The following is a 24,781-nucleotide window of genomic DNA, read 5'->3' as shown; positions in this document are numbered from 1 at the left end:
GGCTCCACTGGTGTGGGGGACAGCTTCAGCGGTCTGTACAAGGCCACCTTTGACAACATGACGACTTACCTGAAGAAGAAGGAGGAGAGACTGCAGCAGCAGCTGGAGAAGAGGCAGCGACGGAAGAGCCCGCAGCCTGGGCCCAACGGACACACCAAGAAGCTGAAGTTGGGCGAAGCGTCCTCGGGCTGCTGATCTCAGTGCCCGGCAGTGAGCTCACTGCCTGGAAGGAGCGAGCCATTTCCATGTGCCCCTCTCTCCCTGGCATTTCCTGGAAGAAGAACAAGGTGGACGTGGTTCCTGACTGCCATGCTCGGCGGCAGTGAGGTCCTGTCCAGGTCAGCTGGACACCCAGGGCCAGCTGGAGGCTGGACCTGCCCTCAGCTCTGAAGGATGCCCTGTCGCCAAGCCTCCTGTCTGGGTCTCATGCCGCCTTCTGGTTGAAGAGTAGCCATGCAAAACTGTGTTTGCACAGCTAAAGATGCTACAGGCTATGTGATGGGATCGCCTTCAGCATTTTATCTGGTCCTTCACATTGGAGGAAACCTGTGGACCTGTGTTTGTAGGAGTCTTTGATTTTTCTACCACCCACATAGTGAGTGTGTGCTATACCTATGAGCAAAATTTTTATGGCAGCATGATTCCTGTTTTAATACCTCTCATCCTAAATGGTAGTACGTTGGTCAGTAGGGTAGCCACTGGCTACGCGTGGCTGTTGAAATTTAAATCACATTACAAGTTCAGCCCTTCTTCACACTGGCCATGTATCAAGTGCTCAGTAGCCACGTGTCGCTGGTGGCTGCTGTTTTGGGTGCGCAGATAGAGAACGTTCCCAACCTTTCAGAGTTCTGTTGGGCAGCAGTGGTACAGAAAATGGACTCATCTCAAGACGCATAGGTGTGTAAGCCCTGGGGGGAACCGAATCCTAAAGGGGAATTGTTAGTAACTTCATGCGTGTTTTTTTTTTATGCGTATTATTTTGATTTAAGCTTTTGTTGTGCACTCACTGCAAAGCAACAGGGCTGTCAGCTGAACTCTTAATTACCGACCAATAAAGATGAGCTTTTGGCAGCTTTCTGGAACCCTTTAGCAGCAACACGCAGAGCTGATTTCAAAATGTATTGAGCAACACCATTTTGATGAGTGTACTGTTTGTGACTGAGAGGTTCGCTTCATAATCTGAAAAAAAATTTTTTTTTGATGCTTTGGCTGTGGACATGTCAGCTGATATGTCCAGCTGAGCTCAGGCATGGGGACACGCAGCCCTGCGGTTCTGCATGACCTTGGGGTGGGGTTTCTTGGGTACTTAGAAACCAAATCATTTTGAATATCAAAGCTGGGGTGCTTCATGTTTTCCTAAGTGCCTGTTTTTTCTTTACAAATTGGTCTGATCTGAACATGATGCTGTTTGTCCAGTGCTTTGGACCACCCCCACAGGGAAGAACTGAAGCTGCCAGAGGCTGTGGTTGGGTAGGATCAGTTCAGGGCAGCGGAGTGGGCCCCGGCCAGGGCCGTGGGAGGACCCTGACCTTGCTGGCACTGGGGAAGTGTCTGCTACGGGGAGTGTGTTCGTTAATAACCCACTTTGGAATTCTTGGGCTTAGGTAGAAATTCAGGTTTGGGCTCATCTATGTTCAGGGCTTGGCAGATACAGCCTGGAGGCCAAGTCCAGCCCACCACCTGGTAATGTACAAACTCCAAGGTAGGAATGGTTTCTGCATTTTAAAGAAGTAAAAAAAGAGCAAAAGAATAGTAATGTTTTGTGATGTATAAAAATCAGAGGAAATTCAAATTTCAGTGTTCCTAAATAAAGCTTGGGAGCACCATTCATTTACATACAGTCTAGCAGGTTTTGTGCTATGACAGAGACCGCCTGGCTGCAAAGCTTAGCTGAGTTCCTGTCTAGCCCTTAGAGAAGTCTGTCGACCCTTACCTCATGTCCCTCTTACCTTTGTGTAATTATTATTATTATTAATTTACTTATTTTGTTATTGAGAATATACACAGCACAGCAAAACCTACGCCGGTGCTGCAGTTTCTCCGTGCACAGTTCGGCAGCATCGATTATGTTCTCTGAGTCGTGCGTCCATTCTCCCCCTCCTTTTGCAGATGTTCCTTCCCCTTAACATCTCACTGCTGCCTAAGGTTGCTGTCTGCTCTCTCAAGTTGCTGTTGTCAATTTGGTCCTATACACACATATCTTAATAGAGCATAATGCTCAAGGCAGGCATTCTTTACAAGTCAAGCTAAACTGTCATTTGGTTTTTAGAAGACTTCAGGGGATATTTTTGGCTTGAGGTTTAAAGATTATCTCAGGACAATAGCTTTGAGGGTTCATCCAGCCTCCATGGTTCCAGAAAATCTGGATTCCATAAAAATTTTAAATTCTGTTCTGCATTTTCATACCTTCATCAGGATTCTTCTATATAATCTTTGATCAAAATATCCAGTAATGATAGCTGGGCACCCTTCAGTTCTTCTGATGTCATGGCAAAGAGGCAGTTGTTCAGGGAGGCAGTTAGCCACACATTCCATGTCCTCTTCCTATTCCTGAGGCTGGTGCTTGCTCTGTTGCTCCAGGCAGATAGAGACCAGTTGTGCCTTGAATAGCCATTTACAAGCTTTTAAGACCCCAGGCACTACACAATGAACCAAGAGATAGAACAGAAGCACTAAACATGTTATTAGGCCAATTTACTGGGATGTCCGATGAAACCATGACCCTAAACCTCCAAACCAAGGAATCAGATCCCATGAGGTGTTTGGTTGTACTTAGGCAGCCTCAGCAGCTACCTGTTTTTTTTTTTTTTTTTTTGGAGGGGGGTCGTAAATACATCTACCAAACAACTTTGGCCAGTTCAACTTTGAGGAGCACAGTTCAATCCATCGCAGTCCCTTAGATAATCTCAGTTGAGTGTGCAGTCTGATTTTTGCTAGGACCCTGATTGATAGCCTAGTCTGTATGCACATGCCCCAGTTATTCCAGAACATTCTTTTACAGTCAAGGCCCACGCGTTGTATTTGGTTTTATATCTCTTGACTCTTCACCTAGAACAACATCATCACGTACTTCTTGTCCTCCATGACTTTAGCTTGTTGACAAGACTGAGTCATTTGTTCTGTAAAATGTTAACTGTGCCTTCTGGTTCATAAATCAGCCTCCTGAGGAGTCAGCTTCATCTATTGCCCTCTTATTCTGGGAGTCCCAAGATTTGGCTTATAAACATCCCTTTCATTATTCTAATCTCCTACCCACCCTTCTTTCTGGTTTCTATAGGTTTTGCTTTTTGGGAGAGTCCTTGGATTTTGTTCCAGTTCTTTTATTGATTTTAAAAAGAAATTTGGTCATCACATTGCTTCATTCTAAGAACTTTCTTGTTTTTTGCTCATTTTGATTGAAGTATAGTATACAACTGAAAAGTGCACATAAAGTGCACACACTGAGTTTTTCACAAATAGAACATGCGTGTAGCAGTGCCCTTAAGAAATGGACCATTTACCAACACCTGCAAAGCCCCCCTTCTGCTCCCTTGCAGTAGGCGCCTCCCCGCTTAAGGGCAACCCCAGCTTGACTTAATAACATATGGTAGGTTGGCCTTTTGTTGTCTCTGGCTTTATTTACTTGATGTATTTTTGAGATTCATCCATGTTGTTGCATGTAGTTATGTATTGTTCCTTCTCATTGCCCTGTAGCATTCCCTTGTGTGAAAATGCCCCAATTTATCTGTTTTTACTGTTGATGGGTGTTGGGTAATGTCTTAGTCTTCCAGTGCTGCTTTAATAAAAAATATGACAAGTGGGTGGCTTTAAAGAACAGAATATTACTTTTTCACAGTCTCGGAGGCTGAAAGTCTAAATCAGGGTCCCATCTGAGACACAGCGGAGACTCTGTGGGCGTCTTCCCTAGTTTCTTGTGTCTTCTAGAAGTCTTTGGCATTCCTTTGCTTGGAGACTGTCTTAGTCATGTAATGCTGCTATAACAGAAATACCACAAGTGGATGGCTTTAACAAAGAGAAATTTATTCTCTCACAGTCTAGTAGTTTAGAAGTCTGAATTCAGGGCACCGGCTCCAGGGGAAGGCTTTTGCTCTTTGTTGGCTCTGGAGGAAGGTCTTTGTCATCAGTCTTCACTTGGTCAAGGAACTTCTTAACACAGGGACCCCGAATCCAAGGGATGTGTCCTCCTGGCCCTTCTTGCTTGGTGGTAATGAGGTCCCCCTATTTCTGCTTCTGTCATTTATATCTCAAAGAGATTGACTTAAGACACAACCTAATCTTATAAATTTGAGTCCTTTATCATTAACATAACTGCTTCTAATCCTACCTCATTAACATCATAGAGGTAGAATTTTCAACACGTAGGAAAATCACATCAGATGACAAAATGGTGGACAGTCACACAATACTGGGAATCATGGCCTAGCCAAGATGCCACATATTTTGGGGGGCGGGGGGAACACAATTCCTTCTGTAACAGAAACAATCTTTGCTTAATGCCTGCCTTCCCGTTTGTTCCTGTCTATTCTGCTCTTTTTGTAAGACATCTCACAGAAGTGATTGGGTTTAAGACTCACCCTTGTCTGGTAGGATCTCATTAACATATCAGAAGAAAACCCTCTTTCCAAATAGGGTCATATTTAAAGGTACGTTTTTTTTTTTTTAGGTTAGGACTTAAATGTAACTTTTTGGTGGACACAATTTAATCCTTAACAGGCAGTTGCTGATTTTTATGTTAGGAACAGTCCTGCGATAAACGTTCTGGTATGTGTTTTTTGGTGAACATTTCTGTTGGGACTGGAATTACTGGCTCCTTGTTAACGCTTGTGTTTTGCTGTAGATGGCAACAGTTTTTCAAAGTGGTTGTACCAATGTAAACTCAGCGGTGCCCGAGAGTTACTGTTGCACCATACAGTCAACTGGCACTTTCTTTTTCACCTTAGCTATTTTGGCAGATGTGTGATGACATTACCTTGTAGTTTTAGTTTGTATTTCCTTGATTAATGAAGTTGGGTTACTGGATGTTTGTATTGTTGGACATGAGCACACTTGGATGTGGTCATCACACTACTTTCTGTGAAATGTCTGCTCTAGTCCTTTGCCCATTTTTCTATTGTTGTTGTTGTTAGGTGCTGTTGGTTCTGACCCATAATGATCCTATAGGACAGAGTAGAACTGTCAAAGAGGGTTTCAAAGGAGTGGCTAGTAGATTTGAACTGCTGACATTTTGGTTAGCAGCTAAACTCTTAACCACTGTGCCACCAGGGCTCCCATTTTTCTATAGGGTTGTCTTTTTCTTACTTCTTTATGAATTCTCTAAAAATGGTAATAAAGTCCTTCACCAAGTTTTAAAAATAAACCCTGTATTTGTATGGCTACAGTATTTTGTCATTTTTATAGAAACACTAGCATTTATGTGAAGAAGAATATTGCTTTAAAATACCGTTTTTTACCTTTATTTTCTCCTGAGCCACATTTCTAAGAGGTGGTGGTGGTGGTTTTTTCTCTGTTTTGACACAGAGTTAACTCTCTTTTCATCTTCCCCTGAAGTTTCCACTCCCACGCTGTAGGCGGAGTGCCTCTGACACAGTCTCACAAATGCCTTACTGGTTTCTGTCTCAGGGGTAGGGACTCCGTTCTTGCATGTCAGCCGCTCCAGATTCAGTGTTCTCCCGATAAGTCCACAAAGTCTCCCCTGGCCAGAAACCATGGACTTTAAAGGTGTCTTCAGTTTCTTTCCAGTGGATAGCACTAGCAACTCGTGGTCCTCGTGGGGGCCATTTTTAAAAGAATTTTTTTTTCCTTCAGATTTTAATACCTCAAAGTGGTATGCTGCTATAACAAAAACCTAAAATTGGGCATGGCTCTGAAACCAGTACAAGCTGGAAGGACTTTGAGGAGAGTGAGTTGGCCCCTAACTATAGCGATCCCATCCCCGATGGAACAAAATGCTGCCTGATCCCACGCCATCCCCATGGTCGGTTGCGGATCGGACTGCTGTGATCCATAGCATTTTCATTGGCTGATTCTTGGAAGAAGATTGCCAGGCCTTTTCTCCTAGTCTTTGTCTGGAAGCTCCACTAAAACCTGTTCAACATCACAGCCACATGCGAGCCTCCACTGACAGATGGGTGGTGGCTGCACATGAGGTGGACTGGCTGGGAATTGAACCCAGGTCTCCCGCAGGGGAGGTGAGAATTCTACCACTGGACCACTAGTGTCCTCTGAGGAGAGTTTTAGTGAACATCTAGAGTGCTTTGAAGGGTCTTGGGAGAAGCCTGGTGGCCTCCGGAGGCTGCAGGTGAGGGCTCACTGGAAAATGAGGAGAATGATTTTGGAAACTTGAGGACAGGGGACCCTTGTTATGCAGTGACAGAATGTGTAGCAGCCTTGTCACCTGCAGTAACATGGGAAGTAAAAAGTACTAAATTAACTGGGTGGTCTAACTATAGGGACCTCCCAGGCAAGTGTTGAAGGTCCTAGGTGATTTCTAAGGAGCCCTGGCAGTGCAGTGGTTAAGCACATGGCTGCTGATCAGGTCGGTGGTTCAGACCCACCAACTGCTCCGTGGGAGAAAGCCCTGGCGACCTGCTATGGGGCAATTCTGCTGTGTCCTACAGAGTTGCTGGGAGTCAGAATAGACCACAATGGCACACAGCACCACCATCATCTGACTTCTTACTGCTGCTGAGAGTAAAATGTATTAGGAGAGAGAGAGAAGGTCAAGGAAGGTCTGTTCCATAAGGGAGCCAGGACTGGATGGCAAACAGTGCCAACAATGAGAAGAGGCTTCCGAGCACCTTAGACAGTGCTTTCATAAATCTTTTTATACATAAGCATTTAATGCTATACAATTTTCTCAAAACGTGAGTTCACCTTTCTTCTTTTTCTGACATAAGCATATAATGCTGTAAAGCTCTCCTGCAATGCTGTTCACCTGTGTCCACTATGTGTTGACACCCCTCTTTCTGACTTCCCTTGTGGTCTCCTCTTTGGAAGTGTGGTTAATTCCCAAACGCTTGGGTTTTCTCTAGATTTTCATTGTTCCTGTTACGTGATTTCTAGTTTAATTCCATTGCAGTCACAGAATACGCTTTGATTTCATTCGTTTTAAATTTATTGAACCTGTTCCATGGTCCACTGCAGTGTTCCATGTGCACTTGAGAAGAATGTGCACCCTGTGGCTGTCGGGTCAAGTGTTCTATAAACACCAGTTAGGCCAAGTTGATGGTAGTGTTGTTTACTATCAGCTTGAAGTTGCTAATACAGTAAAACCTGCAAAAGCCAGAAACTGTGTAAGGCAGAAACCTGTCAGCGAAGGAAAACTCAAATATTTCCCCCTAAAAGGAGAGATAGCAAAGTGATAAGACTGTATGCACCCCGTTGAAGCCAGAAGACCTGTGAGACCTGGAGAAACCAGGCAGCCCCGTCGAGTTCTGGCTCTCAAAGGTTTCACTGTAGTTTGTGTACTTCTGTCAGTTGCTGAAAAGATCCCTGGGTGGTGCAAACGGTTTGCGCTTCACTACTAACCTAAAGGTTGGCGGTTTGAACCCACACGGTGGAACCAGGGAAGGCCTGGGGATCTGTTTCCATAAAGATTGCAGTTCTTCTGTCGAACACGTGGGGTTGCCGTGAGTCAGATCCATTTCACAGCAGCAGGTTCAGCATTTTTTTGGTTTAACAATTACTGAGGGAGCAGTATTTAAAACATAACTAAAATAGTGAATTTGTCTAGTTTTTCATTCTGTTTTAGAAAATTTTGCTTTGTGTATTTTAAAACTCTGATATTAAGTGCGTACACACTAGGGTTATTATGTCTTTTTGACAAACGACCCATTGATTATTATGAAGTGCCCCTCCTTGTCCCTACTTGTAGTCTGTTCTGAAGTCTGAGTTGTCTGTTATTAATATAGCCACACCCACTTCCTTTTGATTAGTGTTAGTGTGGAATATCTTTTTCATCCCCTTATTTTTAACCTATGTGTTCATATTTAAAATGGATTTCTTGAAGACAGCATGTTTTGTCTTTTTATCCCATAAAGATTAGATTTCGATAGAAATATTACGAGTCACATATATAATTAACAAAAAAATTTTTAGTAGTCACTTTAAAGCTTAAGAAAAGCAGTGAAATTAATTCTGGTAATATTTCATTTAACTCAATATGTAAAAAATATTATCGTAACGTAATCTTTATAAAAGTTAATGAGATATTTAACATTTTGTTTTTTATCCTCATCGTTAGAAGTCTGTTTTGTATTTTACACCACTTTTCAAACCGGGCAGCCACATTCAAGTGCTCAGTAGCCAGGCGGTGAGTGGTAGTTGTACTGGGCGCGTGGGTTTAGGCTATTTACATACAATGTAACCCTCAATACGGTTGAGTTTAAGCCTGTCATCTTGTAATTTGTTTTCTCTTCGTTCCCCCCCCCCCTTTTTTTTTTTGGTTCCTTTCCCTCTTTCCTAGCTTTCTGTGGGATGAATTTGAATAGTTTTTTTTTTTTTTGTACTTTAGATGAACATTTACAGAACAAACTAGTTTCTCATCAAACATTTAGTACCCACATTGTTTTATGACCTTGATTAACAACCCCACGACATGTCAGCACTCTCCCTTCTCAACCCTGGGTTCCCTATTACCAGCTTTCCTGTTCCCTTCAGTCTTCCAGTCCCTGTCCCAGGGCTGGTACACTCCTTTAGTCTTGTTTTGTTCCCTGGGCCTGTTCAGCCTTTGGCTGAAGGGTGAACCTCAGGAGTGATCTCATTACAGAACTGAAAGGGTGAATAGTTTCTAATGTTCCATTTTATCCTACTCTTGGGCTAATTAACTGTATGTCTTTGTTTCATTTTTTTAGTATTTGCAGTATACACCTTTAACTTACCACAGTCTGCCTTCAAATGACGTTTTACTCCTTCGTGCGTAGTATAAGAGCCTTACAGCGTAACACCTCTTCTGCTTTGGGCTATTGTGTAGAAGAGACACTGCTATACTTAGCAACACCTGTGTACAAGGCTGGTCCTGGGCTGCTGTCTGGGAACTTGGCTGTTAAGCAGTTCCTACACTGATAGAAAACTTTCTCTAGCTGATAAGATGGCTCACTGTGCCTAAACCATTTGTGCAAACAATATGGTTCATACTGAAAATCAGCTTTCCTTCTGGGAGTTTGGCAGAGGTGCCCGCGTAACCAGCCCCCAGTGAAAAGCTTGGGTATCGAGTCTCTAATGAGCTTCCCTGTAGACAATACTTCACATGTGTTGTCACAGCTGGTTACTGGGAAATGAAGCTTGTCCTCTGTGGCTCCACTGAGGGAGGACTCTGGAAGCTTGTGCCTGGTTTTCCCAAGACTTCACCCCATGTGCCTTTTCCCTTTGCTGATTCTGCTGTGCCCCTTCACTGTAATAAGTGTTAGCTGTGAGTATAATTATATGCTGAATCCCGGGAGTCCTAGAGAACCCTAAACCTGGGTCTTAGGGACCCTGGAACAATAGACCTACATTTACTTGTACATATGTTTACAAGCAGCAATACACAGTTATTTTTTGCTTCATACCTGTTTTCTTAGGTTGGTTTCTCTAGAGAAACAAAACCAGTGAAGCATATGTATATGTATGTCTATATATACATATATGGGTGTGTTTTTTTTTTATATATATAAATTTTTATATATATAAGAGCTGTGGTTGCTAACCAAAAGGTTGGCAGTTTGAATCCACCAGCCACTCCTTGGCAACTCTAAGGGGTAGTTCTACTCTGTCCTGTAGGGTCACTATGAGTCAGAATCAACTTGATAGGAATCAGTTTAGAGGCTGGCAAATCCCATGTCTGTGGGTTAGGTGTCAGGCTGAAGGCTTCTCCTGACACACGTAGCTGCAGGGACTGACAAATCCAAGATTGGCAGGTCAGACAGCAGGTCGCTGGCTCATAGGCTGCAGAAGCTGATGAATCCAAGATCAGCAGGTAAGATGGCAGGCTGCTGGCTCACAAGCTATGGAGGCTGATGAATCCCAAGATGGGCAGGCAGTACGACAGGCAGCTGGCTCAAGTCCTAAGAACGGGAGGTCAGATGATGAGCTGAATGTAGAGCAAGCAAGTGAGCTTTACCGGGACGGCCATATATATGTTGGTTGCAGGCCACACCCGAGAGTAAACAACTTTTACAACTGATTGGCTGATCACATCAGTTCACATCATAGAGGATGACTACATCATTATGTAACTGCCAAATTACATCATTACATAACTGCCAAACCACCGAGAATCATGGTCCAGTCAAGGTGACACACAACCCTAACCATCACACCCATGCTGTTCCACCCTGTAGACACCGGATACGTGTGGTTATTTAAAACACCTAAAACACAAAATTAAAAATTCAGTTTCTCAAACTAGCCACATTTCAAGTGCTCAGTAGACATAAAAGGCTAGGGAAGGGCTGCCATGTTTGGCAAGGCAGAAATTGAATATTTTCATCATTGCAGAAAGTTTATTAGACAGTAATGTTTTTGTCATTTCTAAGGAGTCTGAAAGTGAGAAAAAAGTGGACATTTTCCCACACTTATCATTTCCAGTGTTCATACTTTTGTGTAGAACTTCTTGAAAAGCTTCTCGTAGGGCAGCTAGTGAAGAGTTTTCTCAGTCTTTTTTATTCCTGTTCTAAAAGAATAGTTCATCTTCATTAAAAACAACAAAACACTTTTTTTTTTCTGAGGTAATTGTAGATTCAGATACAGTTGTAGGAGATAATGGAGAGGTCCCGTGTGCCTTCATCCACTTTCCCCCAAGGGTAACATCTTGGATTACTAGTACAATGCCACCACCAGGATGTTGACCTGGCTACAATCCATTGCCCTTATCTGGTTTTCACCAATTGTACATGCTCGCATTTGTGTGTGTATTTAATTCTCTGCAATCTTATCACCTGTGTAGATGTGTGTGACTACCTCCACAGTCAAGATCAGCACAACCCATCACAGAGATCCCTCATGATACTTTCATAGCCACAGGCACCTCCCTTTCTCCTCCCTCCACTCCACTCTAACCCCTGGCAACCACTAATGTGTCTTCCATAGCTAATATTTTGTCATTTCAAGAATGATACATAAATGGAATAATACAGTACATAACCATTTGAGATTGAACTTTTTATTCAGTAGACTTCTGAAGATCCATCCAAGTTGTTATGTGTATCAAATACTTTGTTTCTTTTTAGGGCATAGTTGTATTCCATGGTGTGGTTGGGCCACACCTGTTTAAGCACAGCTTGTTTTCCTGGCTTCTGTGGTGTGTGTCTGTCAGCAGCACGCAAACATATATTTTGGGCTATTGTGCACAAAGCTGCTATGAAATTCATGTACAATTTTTTTTTTGTGAGCCTAAGTTTTCATTACTCTAGGGTAGATCCCCAAGTGTGCAATTGATGAGTTGTTTAGTAAACACATGCTTAGTTTTGTAAGTGAAGTTGTCAACTTCATCCTACTTAATCAACAACATCCGTGGAAGCTTCAGTAAAGAAATAAACAACATGTTGTATTGGGGTAATCTGTTGCAAAAGACCTCTTTAAAATTTTATAAAGCAAAAAGATGTCACTTTTTTATTTTTTTTTTGATGACTAAGGTGTGCCTGAACCAGGCCATGGTATTTTCACCCGCCTCATATGCATGCTAAATTTGGACAGTGAAAAAAAACCAAGGAAGGCAGAACTGATCTGTCTGAATGGTGGTGTTGATGAAGAATATTGAATATACTGTGGACTGCCGAAACAATGAACAAATCAGTCTTAGAAGAAATATAACCAAAATGTTCCTTAGAATTGAGGATGGTGACACTTCGTCTTGCTTACTTGGGACGTGTGGTCAGGAAAGACCAATTGCTAGAAAAGCATGTCATGCTTGGTGTAATAGAGGGCCGGTGAGGGAAACCCTCAGTGAAATGGATTGACAAACTAGCCACGGCAGCGGGCTCAAACATACCAATGGTCATGAAGATGGCGCAGGACTGGGCAACGTTTCATTCTGTTATACATAAGGTCACCAGAATTGGAGCTGCCTTTGTAGCAGCTCTCTTAAGTCATCTAGTGCTGCTATAACAGAAATACCACAAGTGGATGGCTTTAATAAAGAGAAATTTATTCTCTCACAGTCCAGTAGGCTAGAAGTCCGAATTCAGGGCGCCAGCTCCAGGGGAAAGCTTTGTGTCTCTGTTGGCTCTGGAGGAAGGTCCTTGTCATCAATCTTCCCTTGGTCTGGGAGCGTCTCAGCGCAGGAACCTTAGGTCCAAAGGACACGCTCTGCTTCTGGCGCTGCTTTCTTGGTGGTATGAAGTCACCATGTCTCTGCTTGCTTCTCCCTTTTATGTCTTAGAATGGCTTAAGACGCTACCTAATTTTGTAGACCTCATCAATATAACTGCCACTAATCCATCTTATTACATCATAGTGATAGGATTTACAACATACAGGAAAATCACATAAAATGATGGACAATTATGTAATCATACGAGGAAATCATGACCTAGCCAAGCTGACATATTTTTGGGGGACACAACTCAATCCATGACAGCAACTAACAAGAAAAATTTGTATGAAACTACAATATACTTTTCCAGAGTGGCTGCACCATTTTATATTTCCCCCAACAGTATATGAAAAACCCGGTTTCTCCACATTTTTGCCACATTTGGCGTCAATATTTTTTTGTTAGCCATTTTGATAGGTTTGTGGTGATCTCTCATTGTGGTTTTGATTTGCATTTCTCTTGTGGCTAATGATGTTGAGCATCTTTTCATGTGTGTTGGCCATTTGAATATCCTCTTTGGTGAAGTGCCTGTTTCTGGTAAATTTTGATTGAATGCCTGATGTCCGTTTTTCATTGTTGAGTGCTAAGGTCCAGTGTATTCCTTTAAAGGATGTTTCACGCTTTCTGGCAGGCAGTTAAGCTACTTGTGGAATGATCTGATCCTTTCAGGGTTTGTTTTTAAGCTCAGTTAGGCAGGTCTAGAGTAGCCTTTAGCCTAGTGATAATTTGGTCCCACGTCTGTGGTGTGGCCCTCCTGGTGTCTGTTGAATGCCACCCTCTATGTTCAATGAAATCTCTGTGATCTGGCTGGAGGGAAGCAAGTGATTCCTGGAAATTGTCTTAAACTTTCGGGGATTTGTTACTCTCTTCCGGCCTCGTGGGGTTTCACTCACATGTGCAGGTTGGTATTCAGCCAAACTCTCAGGTGTTGAGGTTGCTGCATACATTTCTCTTTATGTCTGTAGTTCCCCCTTTCAGGCACTGTGTCCCCCAAATTCTAGCTGCCTTGGCCTCTGTGAATTTTAATTTCTGTCTCAACTCAGGCTGTTGGACTGTGGGCTTCTTCCTGTGCCGTGGTCACAGGATTGCTTCCAGACACAAACCCTAGTGGATGGTAGGTCTCACCCCAAATGTGCCCCTTTTCCTAGGGATCTCAGACCTGTGCTGCCGGTTTCCCAGTTGGTCACAGTGGGGTGGTGGTGCTTCTGGACCATCTTACTCCCTCAGGGTGAGAAAGAGAAGTTTTTATTGGAGTTTTAAGGTGCACTTGCCCTATGACAAGTGAACAGCAGTGTCCCTTCTTTGAGTTCTCCCTGGATATTCTTTGCCAGGGTGCCTACAGTGTTTTTCTGGGGAAGGTGGAGGTTTTGAAGGTGATCTTCCTAGCCGTCCACCTATAATACGACTCGCAGTACAAATAATGTGATTCTGAATGTGCGGAATGAGCATGAATTTTCAAGTTTGTCTTTTGAGTTTTTAAAGGTTGTTTTCTTTTTATTAGCTTTTTTTTTTGTAGTCTAATCTATCAGTCTTGTTTTTGATTTCTGGGTGTCCTGTGGTATTCAGAAAGACTGTCTCCATGCACCCTACCTTGGGAACCGTCTGTTGAGGAAGGGGAGAAGTGTGTTTTTTTTTTGTGGTATTCAGAAAGACTGTCTCCATGCACCCTACCTTGGGAACCGTCTGTTGAGGAAGGGGAGAAGTGTGGAACTGTAGACGGAACAAAATCCTGATGTGTGGGGAAGAGGGGTTGACGGGAAGTGACGGTGTGGCGGGGCTGTGACTTCCACTTCACAAGCCCTTTTTTTCCCCCCAAACTTCACTTGTTATCTGTGAAATGGAAACAAGGTGGTCTGCTCTAGGATTCACGGTGGGATTTGACAACTTCCGAAGCAGAAAATTGCAAGCCCTACATTTGGTGTTATGTTTCTCTCGTTCCAACTCCATGACAAAGAAATGAACAAACTAAAATAATAAAGCTGTTGTCCTTGCTCCTCTGGCTCGTTCTTTGCTGGCTGTGTGTCAGGAGGAAGCCTTCTGGGGGGTAAGGTCAGGATGGCTAGGAACACGTCTGTCCTTGGGCCCTCAAATGACCACCGTGGGCCAGTGGGAACAGGACGGCGACAGACGAGATAGAGTGTCTGTCAGCCTGAGTTCCAGGGATTCGCCATCACTGCAATCAGTGTTCTTTGAGGTTGTGGCTCATGCAAACCATTAGAGAAATCAAATGGAGACGAAACATCTGTTTTAGGCAGCCTGGCTGAGAGACTTCTCCTTTTGCCAAGTCTTCTAATGAAAGACAATTGAGGGGATTTGATGACTGTGGCAAGCTTAGTCTCTCCATGCGTCACGCTTTTTGGCACAAGCGACCTGCTCCACAAAGCAAGCAAGATGGACCCTGCCCTTGTCCTAGGACCACACAGTCATTTGCCTCAATTCTCCAGCTTTCTTAATCTGACCTCAAGAGTAGAGATAGTGAGATCCCCCACGTGGTGGCCCTGTGCCGAGTCAGACTCACCAAATCAAGGCTTTTGGCTATAGAGCACTGTGTGGACGAGTCCCTGTACTTCTGCAGTTGATTTCTGAGTGCGCACTTGCTTTGAACCTTAACAAAATCATGTATTCCAAATATCCATAAAGCCTCTACCACAGATGAGGAAAGGAAATGAGAGTCTCCACTCCCCATTAGGTACTTGTTGAAAAGCTAAAACAAGAATATACCTAAACCAGATAAAAACAGTCCAAAGAGAAAACTATGTACCAAAATCACTCATGAGTATAAATACAAAGATACTAAATATTAGCAGTCAGAATCCAATACCACATTAAGAAAATAACATACAATGAACAAATGGAATTTATTCTAGGAATGCAAAGTTTGATCAATATTAGGAAATCCGTTAGTGTCATATATTAACAGATCTAAGGAAAAAATATAATTATTTCCATAGAGACCAGCTTTTTACAAAATTCAATATCCATTCATGATAAAAACACTCAAGGAAGTAGGAATTGGGGGTACTTTGTTAACACGATAAAATCTATACACATAAGTCCTACAGCCAGTGTCTCTGTGAAGGAGGACTAGAGGCATTTCCACTAAGGCCAGGACCAAGGCAAGGGTGCCCACTTATGTCCGCTGTTGTTGGGTACTGCCGGGGATTGAATCGTGTCCCCCCAAAAATATGTGTCAACTTGGTTAGGCCATGATTCCCAGTATTGTGTGGTTGTCCTCCATTTTATGATTGTAATTTTATGTCAAGAGGATTAGTTAGGGTGGGATTGTAACCACCACCCTTACTCAGGTCACCTCCCTGATCCAATGTAAAGGGAGTTTCCCTGGGGTGTGAGCTGTACCACCTTTTCTCTGAAGAGATAAAAGGAAAGGGAAGCTAGCAGAGAGTGGGGACCTCCTACCACCAAGAAAGCAGCACCAGGAAGAGAGCACGCCATTTGGATACAGGGTCCCTGTGCCTGAGAAGCTCTTCAACCAGGGGAAGATTGAGAACAAGGACCTTCCTTCAGAGCTGGCACAGAGAAAAGGCCTTTTCCTGGAGCCGACGCTCTGAATTTGGACTTGTAACCTACTAGGCTGTGAGAAAATAAATTTGTTAAAGCCATCTACTTGTGGTATTTCTGTTACAGCAGCGCTAGATGACTAAGACAGGTACCATCAAATTGATTGTGACTCATAGCGACTCGATATGACAAAGTAAAACTAACCCATAGGGTTTCCCAGGCTGTACTCTTCAGGCAAGCAGATCGCCAGGGCTTTCTCCCATGGAGTCGCTGGTGGGTTCGAACTGTTGACCTTTTGATTAGCAGTTTAGTGCTTAACCATTGCACCGCCAGGGCCCCTTATTATGCCTGCTATAATTCCATATTATAGTAGAAGTATTAGCCGATGCAGTTAGCCAAGAGGAATCAGTTAGAGGCACAAGAATGGGTAAAGAAGTAAAACCCTCTCTTGTCTGCAGATGACATGATGGTATTATCTTGAAAACCCTGTAGAATCAATGATAAAACTAACTCAGTAAAATAATTCAGTGAATTAGCAGGATATAAAGTTAACACAAATCACAGCCTTCATATATATGAACAATAAGCAGAAGACAATCGTAAAGAAAAATTCTAACAAGATTACTTAGAAATAAGTTTAACAAAAATGTGCAAAAAGCAAGGAAAATTTTAAGCCAGGCTTAAAAGATGCAAAAGAAGACTTGAACAAATGGAAGATGTCCCTTATTCTTGGATAGGACAACTAAGCATCATACGTGTTCTCCTTAATTTATAAATTTAGTGCAGTCACCATAAAAATACCAGCAAGCTATTTTATGGAGCTAGGGAAGTTGACATTGAGGTTCATATGGAAAAAACAAGCAGACAACAAGCCGGGAAACCCTGAAACAGAAAAGCTAGGAAGGGGGTATAGCCTTACTAGATATTAACACATACTATCAAACCTCTGAAATTAAAAGTGTGGTCCTGGCACATGAATAGACCAGCAAAATAGAAAAGAAAACCCAAAATAGCCCCAGATATCTATAGAAGCTTAATACATGATGAAGGTGAATGTTTGGGATTGAACTGTAGTCAATATGTGTTGAATTCCTGGCCCTTGTTGTCATCCTGTTTGGAAGTAAGATGTTTCTTTTTTTATGTTAATGAGAGTAGATTCTAACCCTAATCATTTCTGAGTTACAAAAAGATCAGAATAGGCACAGAGAAACATATGGGGGAAGACGGACGCCACGTGAGGACCCATCTATAAGCCAATGAATGCCCAACAAGGAAGGAATTGACGTGGCTGAGCCTGTGATTTGGACTTTTAGCCTCCAGAACTGTGACAAGACTAATTTCTGTTCTTTAAAGCCACCCACTTGTGGTATTTGTGTTACAGCAGCACTAGATAACTGAAATCCTGGGTAAAGGTGAATTTTTTAAAAAAATTGTTGCTGGGATGGTTGGGTAGCCATTTGGACAAAGATAAAATGAGATCCATATCTCACTCCATACACAAGAATAAAATCCAAATAGATTAAAATGATTTAAAATAGATTAAAATGAAACCAAGTAAGTACTAGAAAGAAATATGGATGACTTTCTTTGTTAACCTTGGTGTAGGGCAAATCTTTCTAGCTACAATAAGAGAAAGACTGTTAAGTCTGAATTCATACACATGAAAAAACTTTGCATGAGAGGAAACACCATAAAGAAGGGAAGGTCTGAACTGACAAACTGGGAGGAAATATTTGCAACATGTACCCACAGACGGAGAGATCATATCCCTAACATATAAAGAATTCTTAAAATTGAGGGACAAAGGACCAAAAATTAGAGAAATGAGAAAAAGATATGAGCAGATGATTTATTAAAAACACAAATATGACCCTCAAATATATTAAAAAATGTTCATACTCACTCATGATTAACCCAGTGCCGTCGAGTGATTAGAGAAATGCAAACTGAGACTGAGATGCCATTTCTCACTAAATCAGATTGCCAGAACTTAAAAAAAAAAAAAAAGAAACAGCACAGTCTGATGGCAAGGCTGTGGAAAATAGGCACTCTCATATATTGCTGGCAGGGATACAAACTGGTACGTATCTTTTGGAGGGAGATTTGGCAATACCTAGTGAAATTACGTATGCACTTTTTTTTTTAATATAACTTTTGTTGTGCTTTAAGTAAAAGTTTACAAATCAAGTCAGTCTCACACAAAAACCCATATACACCTTGTTACACACTCCCAATTACTCTCCCCCTAATGAGACAGCCTGCTGTCTCCCTCCACTCTCTCTTTTCATGTCCATTTCGCCAGCTTCTAACCCCCTCTACCCTCTCATCTCCCCTCCAGGCAGGAGATGCCAACACAGTCTCAAGTGTCCACCTGATCCAAGAAGCTCACTCCTCGCCAGCATCCCTCTCCAACCCATTGTCCAGTCCAATCCCTGTCTGAAGAGTCGGCTTTGGGAATGGTTCCTGTCCCTGGGCCAAAAGAGGGTCTGGGGGCCATGACCATCAAGGTACTTCTAGTCTCAGTCAGACCAATAAGTCTGGTCTTGTGAGAATTTGGGCTCTGCATCCCACTGCTCTCCTGCTCCCTCAGGGGTTCTCTATTGTGCTCCCTGTCAGGGCCCTCATTGGTTGTAGCCGGGCACTATCTAGTTCTTCTGGTCTCAGGCTGATGTAGTCGCTGGTTCATGTGGCCCTTTCTGTGTCTTGGGCTCGTAATCACCTTGTGTCCTTGGTGTTCTTCAATTTCCTTTGATCCAGGTGGGTTGAGACCAATTGATGCATCTTAGGTGACTGTTTGCTAGCGTTTAAGACCCCAGACGCCACTCTTCAAAGCGGGATGCAGAATGTTTTGTTAATACATTTTATTATGCCAATTGACTTAGATGTCCCCTGAAACCATGGTCCCCAGACCCCTGCCCCTGCTACGCTGGCCTTCGAAGCATTCAGTTTATTTAGGAAACTTCTTTGCTTTTGGTTTGGTCCAGTTGTGCTGACCTTCCCTGTATTGTGTGCTGTCTTTCCCTTCACCTAAAGTAGTTCTTAAAAAAGTAGTTCTTATCTACTATCTAATTAGTGAATACCCCTTTCCCACCCCCCCTCCCTCTCCCCTCTCGTAACCACAAAAGAATGTTTTCTTCTCAGTTTAAACTATATCTCAAGTTCTTATAGTAGTGGTCTTATGCAATATTTGTCCTTTTGCAACTGATTAATTTCACTCAGCATTATGCCTTCCAGGTTCCTCCATGTTATGAAATGTTTAACTGATTCCTCACTGTTCTTTATCGATGCGTAGTATTCCATTGTGTGAATATAATTTATTTATCCATTCGTCCGTTGATGGGCACCTTGGTTGCGTCCATCTTTTTGCTATTGTAAACAGTGCTGCAATAAACATGGGTGTGCATATATCTGTTCGTGTAAAGGCTCTTATTTCTCTAGGATATATTCCAAGGAGTGGGATTGCTGGATTGTATGGTAGTTCTATTTCTAGCTTTTTAAGGAAGCACCAAATCAATTTCCAAAGTGGTTGTACCATTTGACATTCCCACCAGCAGTGAATAAGTGTTCCAATCTCTCCACAGCCTCTCCAACATTTACTATTTTGTGTTTTTTGGATTAATGCCAGCCTTGTTGGAGTGAGATGAAATCTCATTGTAGTTTTGATCTGCATTTCTCTAATGGCTAATGATCGTGAACATTTCCTCATGTATCTGTTAGCTACCTGAATGTCTTCTTTAGTGAAGTGTCTATTCATATCTTTTGCTCATTTTTCAATTGGGTGGTCTTTTTGTAGTTGAGTTTTTGCAGTATCTTCTAGATTTTAGAGATCAGGCACTGATCAGAAATGTCATAGCTAAAAACTTTTTCCCAGTCTGTTGGTAGCCTTTTTACTCTTTTGGTGAAGTCTTTGGATGAGCATAGGTGTTTGATTTTTAGGAGCTCCCAGTTATCTAATTTTTCTTCTGCATTCTTAATAATGTTTTCTATACTGTTTATGCCATGTATTAGGGCTCCTAACATTGTCCCTATTTTTTCTTCCATGATGTTTATCATTTTAGGTTTTATATTTAGGTCTTTGATCCATTTTCAGTTAGTTTTTGTGTATGGTGTGAGGTATGGGTCTTGTTTCATTTTTTTGCAGATGGATATCTAGTTATGCCAGCACCATTTGTTAAAAAAGACTGTCTTTTCCCCATTTAACTGTTTTGGGGCCTTTGTCAAATATCAACTGCTCATATGTGGTTGGATTTATGTCTGGATTCTCAATTCTGTTCCATTGGTCCATGCATGTGTTACTGTACCAGTACCAGGCTGTTTTGACTACTGTGGCGGTATAATAGGTTCTAAAATCAGGTAAAGTAAGGCCTCCCACTTTGTTCTTCTTTTTCAGTAATGCCTTATTTATCCTGGGCCTCTTTCCTTTCCATATGAAGTTGGTGATTTGTTTCTCCATCTCATTAAAGAATGTCATTGGGATTTGGATTGGAATTGCATAGAATGTATAGATCGTTTTTGGTAGAATAGACATTTTTATAATATCAAGTCTTCCTATCCACGAGCAAGGTATGTTCTTCCACTTATGTAAGTCTCTTTTGGTTTTCTGCAGAAGCGTACTGTAGTTTTCTCTGTATAAGTCTTTTACATCTCTGGTAAGATTTATTCCTAAGTATTTTATCTTCTTGGGGGCTACTGTAAATGGCATTGATTTGGTGATTTCCTCCTCGATGTTATTTTTGTTGGTGTAGAGGAATCCAACTGATTTTTGTATGTTTATCTTGTATCCCGATACTCTGCTGAACTCTTCTATTAGTTTCAGTAGTTTTCCGGAGGATTCCTTAGGGTTTTCTGTGTATAAGATCATGTCGTCTGCAAACAGAGGTACTTTTACTTCTTCCTTGCCAGTCTGGATGCCCTTTATTTCTTTATCTAGCTTAATCGCTCTGGCTAGGACCTCCAACACAATGTTGAATAAGAGCGGTGATAAAGAGCATCCTTGTCTGGTTCCCAATCTTAATGGGAATGCTTTCAGGCTCTGTCCATTTAGGGTGATGTTGGCTGTTGGCTTTGTATAAGTGCCGTTTATTATTGGGTTGAGGAGTTTTCCTTCTATTCCTGTTTTGTTGAGTGTCTTTATCATGAATGAGTGTTGAACTTAAATGCCTTTTCCGCATCAATTGATAAAATCATGTGATTCTTGTCTTTTATTTATGTGGTGGATTACATTAATTGTTTTTCTAATGTTGAACCATCCCTGCATGCCTGGTATGAATCCCACTTGGTCACAGTGAATTATTTTTTTCATATCTTGTTGTATTCTATTGGCTAGAATTTTCTTGAGGATTTTTGCATCTATGTTCATGAGGGATATAGGTCTATAATTTTCTTTTCTTGTGGTGTCTTTACCTGGTTTTGGTATCGGGGATATGGTGGCTTCATAGAATGAGTTTGGTAGTATTCTGTCGTTTAGTAGTAGTGGTGTTAACTCTTCTCTGAAAGTTTGGTAGAACTCTGCAGTGAAGCTGTCTGGACCAGGGCTTTTTTTTGTTGGGAGTTTTTTGATTACCTTTTCAAATCTCTTCTTTTATTATGGGTCTATTTAGTTGTTCTACCTCTGTATGTGTTTGTTTAGGTAGGTAGTGTGTTTCTAGGAATTCATCCATTTCTTCTAGGTTTTCAAATTTGTTCGAGTACAGTTTTTCATAGTAATCTGATATGATTCTTTTAATTTCAGTTGGGTCTGTTGTAATATCACCCATTTCATTTCTTATTCAGGTTATTTGCTTCCTCTCCTGTTTTTCTTTTGTCAGTTTGGCCAGTGGTTTATCAATTTTATTGATTTTTTCAAAAAAGCAGCTTTTGGTCTTGTTAATTCTTTCAATTGTTTTTCTATTTTCTATTTCATTTAGTTCAGCTCTAATTTTTAGTATTTGTGTTCTTCTGGTGCCTGTGGGTTTCTTTTGTTGCTCTCTTTCTATTTGTTCAAGTTGTAGGAATAATTCTTTGATTTTGACTCTTTTTTCTTTTTGGATGTGTGCATTTATTGATATAAATTGGCCTCTGAGCACCGCTTTTGCTGTGTCCCAAAGGTTCTGATAGGAAGTGTTTTCATTCTCATTGGATTCTCTGAATTTCTTTATTCCATCCGTAATGTCTTCTCTAATCCAGTCTTTTTCGAGCAGGGTATTGTTCAGTTTCCAAGTGTTTGATTTCTTTTCCCTGCTTTTTCTGTTATTGATTTCCACTTTTATGGCCTTATGGTCAGAGAAGATGCTTTGTAATATTTCAATGTTTTGGATTCTGCTAAGGCTTGGCTTATGACCTAATATGTGGTCTATTCTAGAGAATGTTCCATGTGCACTAGAAAAGAAAGTATAGTTGGTTGCTGTTGGGTGGAGTGTTCTGTATATGTCTACGAGGTCAAGTTGGTTGATTGTGGCATTTAGATCTTCTGTGTCTTTATTGAGTTTCTTTCTGGATGTCCTCTCCTTCACTGAAAGTAGTGTGTTGAAGTCTCCTCCTATTATTGTGGAGCTGTCTATCTCAATTTTCAGTGCTGATAAAGTTTGTTTTATGTATCTTGCAGCCCTGTCATTGGGTGCATAAATATTTAATATGGTTGTATCTTCTTGGTGTATTGTTGCTTTTTTTTTTTTAAATTAACTTTTATTGAGCTTCAAGTGAATGTTTACAAATCAAGTCAGACTGTCACATATAAGTTTATATACACCTTACTCCGTTCTCCCACTTGCTCTCTCCCTAATGAGTCAGCCCTTCCAGTCTCTCCTTTCGTGACAATTTTGTCAGCTTTCAACTCTCTCTATCCTCCCATCCCCCCTCCAGACAGGAGATGCCAACACAGTCTCAAGTGTCCACCTGATATCATTAGCTCACTCTTCATCAGCATCTCTCTCCTACTCACTGTCCAGTCCCTTTCATGTCTGATGAGTTGTCTTCGGGAATGGTTCCTGTCCTGGGCCAACAGAAGGTTTGGGGACCATGACCGCCGGGATTCCTCTAGTCTCGGTCAGACCATTAAGTATGGTCTTTTTGTGAGAATTTGGGGTCTGCATCCCACTGATCTCCTGCTCCCTCAGGGGTTCTCTGTTGTGCTCCCTGTCAGGGTAGTCATCGGTTGTAGCCAGGCACCATCTAGTTCTTCTGGTCTCAGGGTGGTGTAAGTCTCTAGTTCATGTGGCCCTTTCTGTCTCTTGGGCTCTTAGTTATCGTGTGACCTTGGTGTTCTTCATTCTCCTTTGATCCAGGTGGGTTGAGACCAATTGATGCGTCTTAGATGGCCACTTGTTAGCATTTAAGACCCCAGACGCCACATTTGAAAGTGGGATGCAGAATGTTTTCATAATAGAATTATTTTGCCAATTGACTTAGAAGTCCCCTTAAGCCATAGTCCCCAAACCCCCGCCCTTGCTCCGCTGACCTTTGAAGTATTCAGTTTATCCCGGAAACTTCTTTGCTTTTGGTCCAGTCCAGTCCAGTTGAGCTGACCTTCCATGTATTGAGTGTTGTCCTTCCCTTCACCTAAAGCAGTTCTTATCTACTAATTAATCAGTAAAAAACCCTCTCCCACCCTCCCTCCCTCCCCTCCTCGTAACCATAAAAGTATGTGTTCTTCTCAGTTTATACTATTTCTCAAGATCTTATAATAGTGGTCTTATACAATATTTGTCCTTTTGTCTCTGACTAATTTTTCTCAGCATAATGCCTTCCAGGTTCCTCCATGTTATGAAATGTTTCACAGATTCTTCACTGTTCTTTATTGATGCGTAGTATTCCATTGTGTGAATATACCACAGTTTATTTACCCATTCATCCGTTGATGGACACCTTGGTTGCTTCCAGCTTTTTGCTATTGTAAACAGAGCTGCAATAAACATGGGTGTGCATATATCTGTTTGTGTGAAGGCTCTTATTTCTCCAGGGTATATTCCGAGGAGTGGGATTTCTGGGTTGTATGGTAGTTCTATTTCTAACTGTTTAAGATAACGCCAAATAGATTTCCAAAGTGGTTGTACCATTTTACATTCCCACCAGCACTGTCTAAGAGTTCCAATCTCTCCGCAGCCTCTCCAACATTTATTATTTTGTGTTTTTTGGATTAATGCCAGCCTTGTTGGAGTGAGATGGAATCTCATCGTAGTTTTAATTTGCATTTGGTGTATTGTTCCTTTAATCATTATATAGGTCCTTCCTTATCCTTTCTGATGAATTTAACTTTAAAGTCCATTTTGTCAGAAATTAATATTGCCACTCCTGCTCTTTTTTTGATTGTTGTTTCCTTGATATATTTTTTTCCATCCTTTGAGTTTTAGTTTGTTTGTGTCTCTAAGTCTAAGGTGTGTCTCTTGTAGGCAGCATATAGATGGATCTTGTTTTTTAATCCTTTCTGCCACTCTCTGTCTCTTCATTGGTGCAGTTAGTCCATTTACATTCAGGGTAATTATGGATAGGTATGAATTTAGTGCTATCATTTAGATGTCTTTTTTTTGTCACTAGATTTTATGTGCTGAGTAGATTTTCTTTATATATTTTCCTTTCCTCATATTTATTGTTGTTGATTTTGTTTCTGCTGAGTCTGTATTTTTCCCTTGTAAATTATTTTGATGAGTAGGATAGTTTGTCTCCTTTCTGATTACCTCATTATTTACCCCTATTTTTCTAAATTTAAAACTAACTTTTATTTCTTTGTATTGCCGTATCTTCCTCTGCATATGGAAGGTGTAGGATTACATTTCTTAGTCCCTCTTTATTATTTTAATATTGTCTTCTTTTATATAATAACATTGCTGTTACCCTGTTTCAAGCTTTTTTTTTTTTTTTTTTTTTTTAATAATCTTGCTTTGTTTTTTTGCAATTCCCTGTCTGGGTTGACTTCTGGTTGCTCTGCCCAGTGTTCTAGTCCTGGGTCCATACCTGATATTATTGATTTTCTAACCAAAGAACTCCCTTTAGTAT

At 41.5% G+C, this 24,781-nt stretch overlaps 1 protein-coding gene across 3 annotated transcripts in view; it reads left to right on the top strand.

The window, feature by feature from the left end:
* WDR4 (WD repeat domain 4) overlaps positions 1 to 17,822 on the top strand; it is a 44,958-nt gene extending 27,136 nt beyond the window's left edge. For all 3 annotated transcript variants that reach the window (XM_010598666.3, XM_003418986.4, XM_064279507.1), the window contains one exon: positions 2 to 17,822. In XM_010598666.3, the coding sequence (XP_010596968.3) occupies positions 2 to 195 (194 nt within the window). In that variant the 3' untranslated portion in view covers positions 196 to 17,822. The remainder of the gene's footprint in view (position 1) is intronic.
* Positions 17,823 to 24,781: the final 6,959 nt, after the last annotated feature.

This window comes from Loxodonta africana, chromosome 2 (assembly GCF_030014295.1).
Source record: "Loxodonta africana isolate mLoxAfr1 chromosome 2, mLoxAfr1.hap2, whole genome shotgun sequence".
In the NCBI taxonomy this organism is placed as follows: domain Eukaryota; kingdom Metazoa; phylum Chordata; class Mammalia; order Proboscidea; family Elephantidae; genus Loxodonta; species Loxodonta africana.
The sequence above is the reverse complement of the archived record's forward strand: the minus strand, read 5'-3'. Positions and strand labels throughout refer to the sequence as shown.